Genomic DNA, 14,109 nt, shown 5'->3' with positions numbered 1-14,109 from the left:
GATGAGAGGGAGGAGAGAGGAACAGGAGCCAAAGACATACACACAAACAAAAAAGAGTGCTAAGGGAGCTTGCTATTGGAGTAGAGAGATGAGAGACTGAGAAATGGAGAAAAACAAAAATGAAAAAAAAAGAGAAAAAGGGTAAAAGAAAAAAATCAATAAATCGAGAAACTGGAAATGAAGAAAGACAAAAAGGGAATACGAGAGAGAAGAAAACTAAACAAGGAAATAAAAAAAAAAAACAAAACCCAAAAACAAGGAAAAAGAAATGACCCCAGGGATGTCCCGTGCATCTGCGCAGAGTAAGGGACTAATTTCCAAGCCACACGGTACTGCCTGGCTAGAAGGGGCTCCAAAGCCGAGAAATGAAAAAGAAAACAAACAAGCAAATCAAAACAGAACAAATCAGAGCAAACAAACAAACAAAAAAAGCCCCAGGGGTCCCACCACCGTGGCGGCACGGGCCGGGAAGCAGTTTCACAGTTGAGTGGTGTTTCGCAGCCTTTCAGGAAGAAGCAAAGATGGCACACAGAGCCAGGTATTTGAGAGAAAGGAGGGGGAGGTGGTGAGAGGTGAGGAAGAAATCTAAAGAAGTGGGAAAAAGCAACACCAGCAGCCAACAAATGGCACTTGGAGCTGGCTAGTGCGGGCGGGTGGAGTCCAAGCGGCACTGGGGGGAAGCTCGTGCTTCCAAGCCAATAGACTGTGGCGGCAGGAAGCAGAGGAGGCTAAATGGGGGTGAGGGTGGGGGGGTGAGAAAGCCTATATCGTGGGTTACCGGTTGTTCTGTCTCTTGCTGGAAGCCCCGTGAAGCTGCTTTCTTGTACCTCCTGTTGGCTGATCTATTTCTCTTGTTTTTAACAGATATTTTCTACACTTTCTGAAATGTGAAGAGTTAATATTCTCGTATTCATTAACCCCCAGATGAAAAGGTTAAAAAAAGGCAAAGAAAGAAATTTTTCTAGCTAGTCCTTGTTCTTCCAAATATTCTATCTGACTCCTTTTGGATAACCCTGAGGTTTTTAGATTAAGGAGATAGGCGTGTTAGAGCATTAGATGCTAGAGATGGGCATTCTGTCTTGCCTTCTACATCTGACAACAGCAATGCAATTGAGCCGTGTTCAGTATGCTATTCCCTGGAGTGCTCACCGACAACTTACTAGGTTCTGCTTCATCTCTTCTGCTTCCTTGATGAGCTCCACTACTGAGGATTCATCAGCACCCTTTCCTGCCATGATTTGCCTCATGATCTGCAGACTAGAATGAAGAGAGACATCATAAAACATATGTACTTCCTAAAGGTTAAAATTGATATTCTGCAACTGGTCAGAAAGTACTCTGCCATGGGAGTTAGATGGGGGCTGAAATTCCAGGAGTTATAGAAGTTCTGTATAACTAGGATGATTCCATTCCTAATTGACATTTGTTTTAGCTATGTGCTCTATAAAAACTTTTGTGCTCTATAATGTTCAAAAATTAGGTCTTCAACATCCAGATCTCCTCTTTGACCCCTCAGAAGAGAGAATATTTTGGTGTGTGACTTTTTGAGAAAAAAGGAGTGGTTCTTCCCCTGTGGGGACAAAAAAGGTAAAAGAACCTGCTGTCTTCAAGCTAAATCCCAGAGTTATTCCCTATTCCCATCTCCATCTGCCTGTCCTTATCCCCCTCGCTTCTCCATAAAGACAGCCTGCTGGTGAGGCCACTTATACCCTTATGGTAGTCCCCAGAAAACCCAAGGCATTAAGAAGTTTCTAACAAAATCTGAATCAGTACCCAAATCTGACTGTGAGAGAAGATACTTTTTAAGATTAATTTATTTCTGTTTTTGTTCCTTGTACTTTTTCTTCCTTTTACTTTTTATTAGCTCTAAGTAGAGAACCAAGTCTTTGTGCTCTCTTGCCGTGAGAGAAGTCTGTGTTGCTGGGTTATAAGCAACTATGCTTAACCACAACCTCCTGCCTGGCTTTTCTTCTTTGAAGGTCTGAGTTCCTTGGGACGCTTATGATAAGAGTAGAGTGCAGAGGTAGACCCGTTGAGGGGATATTCCCTGAGATTACTAAGGAAACAGAGAGTTGGTAGGTCCCAAGAACAGTGACTGCCCTAGTGAAGAGTCAAGACCTTAGCTGTCTAGTATATTTAGGGAGGCCAGACTCTAATCCAGAGGGCTGCTAGGCTCAGAAAAGATTGCCATGGCACTGCTTGGCATGTAGAGAGCAAAATCATCTATGCTTAAGAGATTCTGCAGACATGAGCAAGGAAGCTATCAGGGTGACTATGAAAGACTGAAGATTAAAGACCCTTTCTCTTTTTGCTGGGTGGGTACCCTAGGGAGGAAGAGTTTAACTGTAACCTCTTAGGATAAGGGCTCGCAATCTTTTTACTAAAAGAAAATAAAGGATTCCTTGCCAACTTGATTTTTTGGTTACAAATTTATTATCTACTACAGCTAAATTCCCAAGTCTTTTTTTTCTCCAAACAAATGTAAATAATCATTGCTAATCCTATGGAGACAGAGGTTCTCTAATCTTTCAACTTCTGTGAAATCCTGGGGTAAGTAGTCCTTACCTTCTTTGTTTTTCCTCCAAGTTAGACATTAACTTCTGAAACAAGAGGTTGTTCTTATCTTCTAAGGGTTTTAGCATCTCTAGCAGTTCCTGCTTTCTTAGCTTTAAGTCTTCATTCAATTCCTTTAAGTAGCTGTCATCTACTTGAGAACTTCTGTGGGAAGAGACACCATTAATGCTAGCCTTAGCCTGGGTTAATAAATGGAGACCCTCTTCTCCCTTCTGGGTAGTTACCATCTGACATCTCCTATCAATGACTCACCTAGTTTTTGAGTGCAGGCATGATCCTGAAGAGTTTGTACCATTCATCATCTTGAAGGGGGAACTTCTACTTTAAGAATAAAGAGGTCTTCTTAAAATACATGTGCCTTCTTTTCCTGTGCAGTTAAGTCATCATTTTTGTGCTTCTGTTCTTGAAACCCCTGATGCATTGGACTGATTTTAGCTACAGCCTGAGGTCACAATAGCCCTAAGAGCACAAAATCAACAGGTCTTTTAAGTAGCTCCAACATCACTGGCAGCTTATTATTGACTGAAAATACTACTAACCATATCTGGTCGGTTCTTGCCTTAGCTTTAACCAAATGCCAAAAGCTTTTGTTCTGAAGTCGTTGAATGAATAGGAAAAAAATCACAGCATATCTACATTATGGAATCCCTATTGTGTTAATGGTAGCCTGTCAAAATTAACTCATCGATACCATCTTTCATAGCAACAAACCTCCATAAAGTGCCTACTATGTATAGGCACAGTGTTGGATTCTGTGAGGAGAAGGCAGACACAGTACCTACCTTCTGGGGGCCTTAGGAGAAGGAGAGGTGCCTTTAAGAGACATGTTTAAAAAAAATAGAGGTCAAACTGGCAAATACAGGGTATGAATATAATATTGAATAATATATGAGTCAATTTCCATTATTTTTCTGTCTTTAAAACTTGACATATCATAATGACAAGGCAGAAGAATAATGAACATGTAGTGAGAGGACATCATTTCTGAAAGATCCATACTGCATGTCCTTCCACAGCCAGGCTCTTTCCTGGAAGGCTCACCTCCAGATATTGATTCTGCTTCCATTTCCTCTCTTTGGTCCAACCCCATGTCTCCTGGACCCTAAGATCTCCTGTCTTCATCTATTTCACTTAATGAACAGAAGATAACCCAGAGTAGTTATGCATTTGTTTTTTTATGCCCTTTAAACACAGTTTTAGGGTAGTACTTTTAGTGAATGTCTTACATGTGAATTAAGTCATGTCAATTTCAAGTATTAAGTGAGCATATCCATGCATTTCTAGGGGCATTCTCCAAAGTAATAAACCCTTTATCTTCTGGAAAGCCTTAAAGGTAGAATTGCAGTAGAAATAACACAAAATTTAGTTTATCAGACCTTGGTTTGAATCTCATCTTCACTACCTACCAGCAGCCTGACTGTGAGCGTAACCAAAAAAACCACCCATTGCTGTCGAGTTGATTACGACTCATAGAGAGTTAGTAAATTATCTGAGCCTTAGTTTCCACTTTTATAAAATGGGAGTGATAATACTGACTCAACAGATTTGCTGTGAGCATCAAGTGTAATATTACGTAAAGTGGCGGATGTTACGTGTTCAGATTTTCATGGGTTTTTGGTTGGTTGGTTAGGAATTTGATGCCTTATGTAAGCAGTCAGATACAAAAAAGCTGAATTATGTGACTGACGAAGCCTAAGCTTCAGAGCCCTTCATTTTCACAGACTTCTTCTGTCTCAGTCATCTAGTGCTGCTGTAACAGAAATAACACAAGTGGACAGCTTTAACAAGGAGAAATTTATTCTCTCACAGTCTAGAAGGCTAGAAGTCTGAATTCAGTGTGCCAGCTCCAGGGGTAGGCTTTCTCTCTCTGTTGGCTCTGGAGGAAAGTCCTTGTCATCATTTGTTCCCTGGTCAAGGAGCTTCTTAGCACAAGGACTCTAGGTCCAAAAGACGCGTTATTCTCCTGGCTCTTGTTTCTTTGTGGTATGAGGCCACCATGTCTCCGCTTGCTTCTCTCTTTTATATCTCAAAAGAGATTGGTTTAAAACACAATCTAATCTTGTAGATTGAGTCCTACCTCATTAACATAACTGCCACTAATCCATCTCATTAACATCATAGAGGTAGGATTTACAATACATAGGAAAATCACTATCAGATGACAAAATTGTGGACAATCACACAATACTGGGGATCATGGACTAGCCAAGTTGACACACATTTTGGGGGGACATAACTGAATCCATGGACATCTTCTAAACACCTTGTACCTCATTTTGTATTCATACTTTTATATGTTTTTGGAAAGAGGACCCCTCCAAATTATATACACTTCAAGATCCCACAAAACTGCATCTGTCCTTGATTAGATAGGCTGCATGTCTCCTATAAGTATCCTGTACATCAAGACTTCTCTTTAGGCAGTCTCTAAAAATAATTTTTCTAAAGCATACATGTGTTACTTTTGGTTCGTATCTAGTGTAATATGACGTTAAATTAGAATAGCCATATCAGGAGAAGCATCATGCAATTCACATTGGCTGCCCTAAGAGTTCCCATGAAAAGTGTGGATGGTATGAGTGTGAGCAAACTCCTCAGAGTGAAAAGAAGGAATTGAGTGGGCAGACATTCTTTAATTATTATTAGTAGCATCTTAGACTGTAGATGTAGCAGGTGATAGCAAATAGTAGAGGACAAAAATGGCATCGATCACTAAAGCATAGCCTCTTTAAATTTCATGTTGTGACATTTGGTTGGTAGAACTGTACTAGAATTTTAAAACATTTGATGGGCAGGCAGCATCCCAACTCACCTTCCTTTCTGTCCTTGCTTGAGAATAATTGAAAGTGGAAGAACACTTGCTATTCTGATGTCCTCTTTTCTACAGCCAATCAGCAACTTTTATTTCCAAACATTCTAATGCCTATCTCTTCAACTTGCAATATGACATCCAAGGGGAATATTTACCTTGTAATAATGTACACAGACTTTATAGTGAAGGGCTTAAAAAGTGAAAAGCAGCATTGAGGGGACAATTGGTACACTACGTCATCCTCTGAGGCAGAAGCAAAAGAGAGTGAAACTATAGATGATGTTAGAAGTGGAAGGGAGTCAAGATGACCACTAATTTTTCCTAAAGTAGAAAGTTAGGTCATCTTCTGATTGAGCAGGTGTGGTAGGAAACCTCAGGAGAGTGATGACTTGAGATTTGGATTAGCACTGTGAGCAGTGGAAAAGGAAGCCAACTAAGAATGAAAGATTTGCCAAGTATGCTAAGGGTCAAGGTGAGCTTGGTAATTGCAGAATTGTCATGGCATGAATCAGCAGTTATATAATTTTCTCTAGCAGCGCTTGGCAAACTAGAAGCAATAGTAGAGAGAACACAGTTGTTTTGACTCTGAGTTGGTACTTGGCAGAATGGATAAGCAGAAGTTCAAGGGAGTAAAGGGGTTGAGGGTGCTGGGTAACAGTATCTGTCAAAAGGCATCACAGAGTTCAGGCTACCAAGGAAGAAAATAAAGGCCAACAAACGGTGGCCAAGAGAGGCGAAACCAGGAAGGGGCTGAGACTGAGGCGTGTGGGAGTGAAAGAACAGGAGGTTATGGTCAGTAAATATGCTTCTTCTGAAATAACTTGTAGAACCGCTTATCACTGTTTAGGTAAATTATAGTAGCAACTCATAATTTTTTCTGCAATAAACTTTGTTGCTTTCTGTCACTGCATAATATTCACTGAAATTCATGTGGTACCTCAAAACAGGTCTTATAACAAGCTATTCACAATGACCTCATCCAACATTATAGCATTTGATTTTAGTATCTGTTAAGAAAAAGCGTGATTGCTCTATAATTAGAGAACTCAGAGAAATACATTTTAGTGTTAGTTTTACCAGTGAAAAATCAGATAGGTCTAATTAAGCCAGGTCTCCAAGAGTAGATGTACGTAATTATTTTCATATTAAAGCAAAAATTGAGAAGCTTTTCTATCCTCGCCTCTCTCAGCTTTGGTTGTAATGACAAAATTACAGAATTCCTTGGGGGAAGAAAACATGAGGTCTTTATGATCCTCTCTGACCCAGAGCCAATTCAACCTTTGAGGGGATTATAAGAGTCTCACTAACTAAAATGAGGACAGAAGTGCTGGCAAAATCACAATAGCAAAATTTACAGGCTCTTAAAAATCATCCGCATCTGACTGTGCTGTTTGTTAGGACCATTTTGTCCTCCACCTTAACCCCTGCTATGCTGTCCCAAGCTAGGCTTTATCTATATTGGAGTGAACCAAGGCAGTTGAGAAGATTGAGATAAATTTCAACTCTTGAATTCTCTTAGGAGTCCCTGGGTAGTGCAACAAGTTAACTCACTTGGCTGCTGACCAAAAGGTTGGAAGTTCAAGTTCACCCTGAGGCACCTCGGAAGAAAGGCCTGGTGATCTACTTCTGAAAAACCAGCCATCAAAAACCCTCTGGAGCACAGTTCTACTCTGACATGCATGGGGTCCCCATGATTCTCAGCAGACTAACTGGCAACTGTTTTTTGTTGTTTGTTTTTATTCTCTCAGTATTATTATTGAGGTCTTTATGAAAGTAATGCATTTTCTCAATGTGTCCAGATACTTAGCACAATGTTCTTCAAACTGGAATATATGAACTTTAACAAAGATTTTACAAGATGTGGAAGCAAGGATAGCTTTTAGGGAATCTTTCCCGGGATCCTCAATTTCCACAAGTACTCTTTACTAAAATGGATCTGTCTGTGAATGCCCCTTGCCCCCTTTCCCACCTCTCCTTTCATAATTACTCTTCTCCCACTTGTTAAAAGAAAGGAATACATTTCAACCATTTGACATCTTACTTCAGTGACTTGCCTTGAGGGTAGGTAAAAACCTTTGGGGCACTAAACTAACCACAATTCAAAAAGTTGGTGTTGGGGTTGAAAAGAGTGACTGACTGTCAGTGACTTCATTGTAACTCTTTTACAGGTCAAGTGGTTTCCAAATTTTTGCTTCCAACAAAATTGAAGGAAGACCTACTCAAATTGTCAGTTTAAATTTATTAAATCACTGTATGATTTTTAGCTTATAATTCAGAAGGAATTCAAAGATTTGAGTGACACTGATATAAACACCTTCCATTCCCATCTACTTATTTGTATAAACAGTTTTCTCAATGAATGTTGTATGTAAAGCAACAAATATGAATAAAATTGATGCTGAAGTCTATCTTATTCTAGCAATAAGGAATATTCATTTGTGAATATATGAACTAATGAAAGATAAAAACATCCTATCCATCAAATTAATAGAATTTCCAAAATAATTTTACTTGCTCTGCTTAAAAATTATTTATGAAAATGTATATTTTATGTTTTTCTGAATTGTGTACTAATAATCTTAATGCTAACTCAACTATGAAGAAATTTAAACATTTAGAGCCTTAAGGTCACAGGAAATAAAAAAATAAAAACTCAATGTACGTACATACATATTTATTTTGCAGAGAAGTATGATTTAAAAAAAGACTTCCAAGAAATAAGTATATTGCATTGAAATAAAATACTATGGGGGAAGTAGGATGGAAACCGGAGACCAAGGGAAAAAGGAGAAAATGTAAAAATTTTGACTGTTACAAGGAGCTTGTTTGTTTAGATCTCATTGGGTATGGGTATTTAAGTTTTTATTGGATACATTTAAAAGTGATATAGCAGATTTATTTGAAAATGTCAATATTACAATACAAAATAAAATTTTGTAACCATTTAAACTACAGTACACAATTTCGATGTCAATTGAAGAACATGTGAAAGGGTACCTAGTTTTTCAAAATTCCTTTAGGATGCACAAGCAAAAAAGACTAAAGACCATGGCTCTAAGGCAGTGGTTCTCTGGATTTGATGTATTTAAGAATCACCTAGGGAACTTGTAAAAACTGTGGATTTCTAGGCTCATCCCCTAGAGATTCCTACTCTGGAGATCTGGAGGATCTGCAGTTTAACGAGCACTCCCTGGCAATTCTCATGTGTGATGTGTAGACCAGCCCTTGAGAAATACTATTCCAAAGTTCCTTCTCAGATCTCAGCGTATCAACAGAAAACTGCTTATTTGAATCATCTTTTTCTGGCTTCACTGTCTTCTCTGGATCATATTTTGTGCGACACCTTGACCTTTCACTTTGGGATTCTCTGAGCATGTTTTATGTAACCCACTCCAGCATTTGTAAAGAAAATTACTCAAGACATCATTTCATGACCAACATCCTTTCATGGCCACATATAAATTTCTTTCAGAATTAGATACTGAAAAATTGTTGCTTCTCCTGGAAATCCTGATATGCATTTTCCCTTGGGGACAGCTGAATAAACTAGTTTTGTTTTTCTTTTCTGCTGGTTTACTGTGAATCTCAGAGGTAATTTTGTAACTTCGGATGTTTGGGTCCTAACTCCCTGCTTATGATCTTCTAGTCTAATTAATGTATTTGCTTGGTCCTGATTTTTTTTTAATCAGTTTTTTTCTTATTTTTTTAATATTATTTTAATAAATTACCTTAGATCTTTTGTAGAAAAGTGTAATAAATAAACAAAAATTATTATTATCTTTGTACATATTTAAAAATATGTGGCTATAATAGATTATAACCAAAAGCATTTTCTAGTTTATTTCTAATATGTATCTGTATGTGTGTCTGTGTGTGTATACATGTGTATATATATATATATATATATACACATATATATTTATACATATGTATAAATGTATAAAGATACATATATCTTTAAAGGAAGTTTGCTTTGCTTGTGGAAGTAGAGAATGGATTGATGGAGAATTTATTGTTATAACTTGGGTGCCCTTAGTTGTAAGGCATATTTGGGGTTTCAGATGTACTAGCAGGGTAAAGGGGAGGACATGGGACTATATGGACTTGGGGGCTATCTGGATGCCTGGGGCTTCAGCTCCAACAGGGAACTGTAGTACACACCAAATAGGAAAAGGAAGTAGAATCTCCTCATATGGAGCAGGACCTTGTATCCCAGTCATAAGGGATACAAGGTCGACAGAATTCATATGGGTTGGTGAATATGAAGATGTCAATATTCCTCCAAATACATCACAAATCTTTTGAGAGTCTTTGAAAATAATTGTTGGTAGAGGGTATAAGCTAGAAATATGTATTCAAGAATCATTTATTGGCCCTACATTTTTTTTTAATCCTATTAAATATTGTGATGGTTAAGGTGGTGTGTCAGCTTGGCTGGGCCATGATTCTTAGTAGTTTAGCAGTTGTATAACGATGTAGTTTGGCAGTTATGTAATGATGTAGTCATCCTCCATGATGAGATCTGATGTGATTAGCCTGTCAGTTGTAAGGGGAGTTTTCTCGGGAATGTGGCCTGCATCCAGTATATACATGGACATTCTGGCAAAGCTCACTTACTTGCTCTGGATGCTTCATCCAGCTTGTCATCATCTGACCTCCAGTTCTTGGGACTTGAGCCAGCAGCCTGCCGTCTTACCTGCTGATCTTCGATTCATGAGCCTCTGCAGCCCATGATCCAGTGGCCTGTCATATAATCTGCCAGTCTTGGGTTCTTCAGCCCCTGCAGCATCTAAGTAAGTCAGGAAAATCCTCCAGGCTGACACCTGACCCATGGACTTGGGATTTGCCAGCCTCTACAACCGCATGAGCCATTTCCTTGAGATAAATTTCTCTCTATATATACACTTCACTGGTTTTGCTTCTCTAGAGAACCCAGCCTAAGACATATATCCTAGACCCTGTCCCAGTGTTACAAAGTCATTTAAGAAAAATAGGACAAAATCCTTACCCTTATGACTTTCCATGTTTGGATGAAAATACTGAAAGGGCTGCTGGCCACGAGCATCCTTTTGTAAATTAAGGAAAGATGTTCCTTCTGGGCAATAAGTCCCCTCAGATGCAAGTCCTGGCAAGTAGAAGGAAAGAGAGATGGATTTCAGCTTCCACTGGCCTCCTGGGTGAGAGTCCCCTTATCAGGAACCACCTGCACAATTGTATGCAGAGTAAAAACCAAAAAAACCCGTTGCTATTGAGTCAATTCTGACTCATAGCAACCCTATAGGACGGAGTAGAACTGCCCATTGGGTTTTCTGAGGAACAGCTTGTGGATTCAAACCACCAACTTTCTGGTTAGCAACCAAACACTTAACCACTGCACCACCAGGGCTCCTGTATGCAGAGTAGTTCCCTTAAACGAGAAAAGCTGATGGGGACTGTGCAGAGTTAGAGGGCAGCAGAGGCCTTGTCTATAGTGGGGCATGGGGGTGGTGAGCTGCCACCCAGCTCCCCTGAGAATGTAGAGTCAATCCTGCCAGTTCTTTATAATTTTTAAGAGAAGTTGGAAATCTGAATTTTGGTGTGAACTTCTGAATTTTAAATACTGTATGGACCAAATAACATATGCATGGGCTGCATTTGGCCTGCAGATTGCTCGTTTGGAACCAAAATTCAAGATAGTTCAATCCATCTTTTTTCCCTGTGTGTTCTAAGTTTTTCTTTCTTTTTTTCATTGAAATTATCAATTTTAAAGGAGGCATTTAAATTCAGATAATTCAAGCAGTGTTTTGTTTAAATTATATGGAATATTCTTTTGATCACATTTTCTAATTTGATAGATTTAGATTCAGCATATCAGGGGGTGAATGACAGAGATAATACTTTTCAAAGTAGAATGAAAACAAAAACCCAAAACAGCAGGTATTTCTTGACACCTATTATTAGGCATTATGGGAGACATTAAAAAAAAAAAAACCCAAATCCATTGCCGTTGAGTCAATCCCCACTCATAGCAACCTTGTTAAACACAAAAAATGTAAATTGTGAAGATGTAATGCATCTCAAATTAGACAATCAGCCCTACTGAATAGCCAAAATCCAAAGTAGGCACAGTAGCTTAAACTGAGCAGAGAATTTTCTAATTCTGTTTTACTTGCTCATGTAGGCTCATATACCACCTTAACTGAAAAGATTGAGCAATGTAAAGTATTCCACTAATTTCATTTGCTTAATCTAAAAAAAAAAAAAGCCAAACCCGTTGCTGTCCAGTTGATTCCATCTCATAGCAACTGTATAGGACAAAGTATAATTTTAGGCACTAAAAAATAAAAATACATGCCAAATTATGCAAATTAACAGTGGTTAAGAGCTACAACTGCTAACCAAAAGGTCAGCAGTTTGAATCCACCAGCTGTTCCTCAGAAAACTTATGGGGCAGTTCTACTCTGTCCTATAGGTTGCTATGAGTCGGAATTGACTCGATGGCAATGGGTTTTTTATTTTTTTTTTATGGGTTCCCTATACTGTTTCAATGATCATATACTAAAAAAGATGACACTTGTCATATTATTAAGCCTTTCTTCTGTATAGCAGCATTTTTCTGGCTTTCTCATTTGCATTTGCAAATAAATAGGAGATAGTAAATGATAATTAGGAAAATATAAAGAAGTGGAGGCTGAATAAGGATTGTATTTTTTAAAGGCTGTGTGGTCTTGAGTGACAAAAGAGAATCTTGTCTTCGTAAGCTGTTCTTTTTCATGCAAAAAATTATTCAGAGACTTCTTTAGTATATTAAATCAAACTCCCTTTCCAATTTGAATTTGAGTGCACTGTAGCAAACTTCCTGAATGTTACAAAATAAGTCGTCAAATAAAACATTATTTATAAACTATAGAATCATTTTAAAGAAATGAAAATGTTATTACTCAGGTACATATATTATAACTAAATCTGTAAACCAAGTGGTATTTATTAATAAAATGAAGCACGTTACATAGTAATGTATCATGACAATAAATGCTCTGAATTTTAGGGCACTAAATTTTTAATTCATTAAGAACTATTTACTCCTATGTCCAAATGGTCACAAAGCTTGATTTAAGGAGTTCACATTAATTAAGTAAAATTTCTTTGGTAGTTAAGTTATGATATGATCAACATTAAAAAATATTTTAAAAATAAACATAAAAACATAGAACATAGAATTTTTTTTTTAAAAAAGGTGAAGTGTATTAATAGCTATGCTAGGAAGTTATCTATAAAGCCACTCTCAGGCATGTGATCACGATGAGAGAGACTGATACATTTTTGTGTCTTGCCCATTGAACAGGTTCAATAATTATCAAACTGAAGTTGATAGTTGAAAATGTCAGCATTTTTTCGGCTTGAAACCTTTTCACGTGTTGTGGACACTGTTATTTTCCTACCTCAATGTCTCTTCCTCTTTTTAGCTTGTGTCCATTCCTAGCGTGAGAGTCACAATTGTTCTGAGCCAATTGTGACAATTCGGACCACTTTGCCAGTGATAGGTCTAGGGATGGACATGTAATTCAGTCCTGGCTGATGAAACATAAGGGGAAGACTGTTGAGGTTTCTGGGCAAAATTTTTTCTCTCTAATAAAAAGTGGGGGTAAAAAAAACAACCCAAGGTAAAAGTATATTACTCCATACATTTTCTTTAAGGAGCCTTGGTGGTGCAACAGCTAAGTGCTTGGCTGTTAACTGCAAGGTTGGAAGTTCCAGCCCACTCAGTGGCTCCATGGGAGAAAGACCTGATGATCTGATCCCATAAAGATTACAGTCTAGAAAACCCTATGGGGCAGTTTTACTCTGTCACATGGGGTCACTATGAATTGAAAATCTACTCAATGGCAAACACCAACGGCAACACCACCAGCAACAACCTTTTCTTTTCTACTTTGGACTCTATTCCAAAAGGACATAAAGCTTGGAGCTACTGCAGCCATTTTGCAGCAATAAGGTAGAAGGCCAAGAGAAATATAAAGAAACTACTGACTCAGCATCCTGACATGGTGGAACTGCTGAAATAACGTTGGAAACACCTACCTCCAGATTCTTGTTACGTGAAAAATTAAATGCCTTTCACTGATAGTTGGATTTTCTGTTACTTGCAGCTGTGTGCATTCTACCTGGTATACTATATACATGCAAGATCAGTAGTGTGCTGGAGCCAAATCATACTAGCTTATGCGTGATGATTGTGCAAATCTTTTCTCAATTCCACATTCAGTGACTTCAAGTTGGTAGCTTTAAATAATCTATAGTGGGAATACTTACACTATAGTATTCAGCAAATGATACATATTAGAATTTTTTTTCCAAGAGAGAGGTGGTTGTTAAACAGTTATCAGCACACCACTAAGTGACTCACCTTACTCCTACAGATAATGTAATAACAACTACTCTGTTATCTATCACCTTTTAAAGGACATCTTTAATAGCAAATTGTTAATGAATTATATCAAGACTTTTTAAGTGTGAAATTTTAGAAGAGACTTTGGCAATTTTAAGAAGAGCAGAATTAAACCTTGACTAATTTTAAAACTTACCTAATACTATATAGCTATTCAAGAGCAAAGTCAACTCTACAGTTTATGACTCTTTAATTTTTGTGATCTTTCTAGTATGCTATAGAGCCATTATATTATTTATATTATAATAATAATTCTGTACTTGCCCACTTCCAACCTCAAATAAAAATATTAAGC

The 14,109-nt window shown here is 37.9% G+C and overlaps 1 protein-coding gene across 1 annotated transcript in view; it reads right to left on the bottom strand.

Annotated features, from left to right (window-relative positions):
• CCDC196 (coiled-coil domain containing 196) overlaps positions 1-3,023 on the bottom strand; it is a 20,609-nt gene extending 17,586 nt beyond the window's left edge. Inside the window, exons 1-3 of the mRNA XM_004370958.2 lie at positions 2,827-3,023; positions 2,566-2,718; positions 1,161-1,257 (exon numbers count right to left, since the gene is read on the bottom strand). Coding sequence (XP_004371015.1) covers positions 1,161-1,257; positions 2,566-2,718; positions 2,827-2,876 — 300 coding nt within the window. The 5' untranslated portion in view covers positions 2,877-3,023. The remainder of the gene's footprint in view (positions 1-1,160; positions 1,258-2,565; positions 2,719-2,826) is intronic.
• Positions 3,024-14,109: the final 11,086 nt, after the last annotated feature.

This window comes from Trichechus manatus, unplaced genomic scaffold (genome assembly GCF_000243295.1).
Source record: "Trichechus manatus latirostris isolate Lorelei unplaced genomic scaffold, TriManLat1.0 scaffold00010, whole genome shotgun sequence".
Classification (NCBI taxonomy): Eukaryota; Metazoa; Chordata; class Mammalia; order Sirenia; family Trichechidae; genus Trichechus; species Trichechus manatus.
The sequence above is the reverse complement of the archived record's forward strand: the minus strand, read 5'-3'. Positions and strand labels throughout refer to the sequence as shown.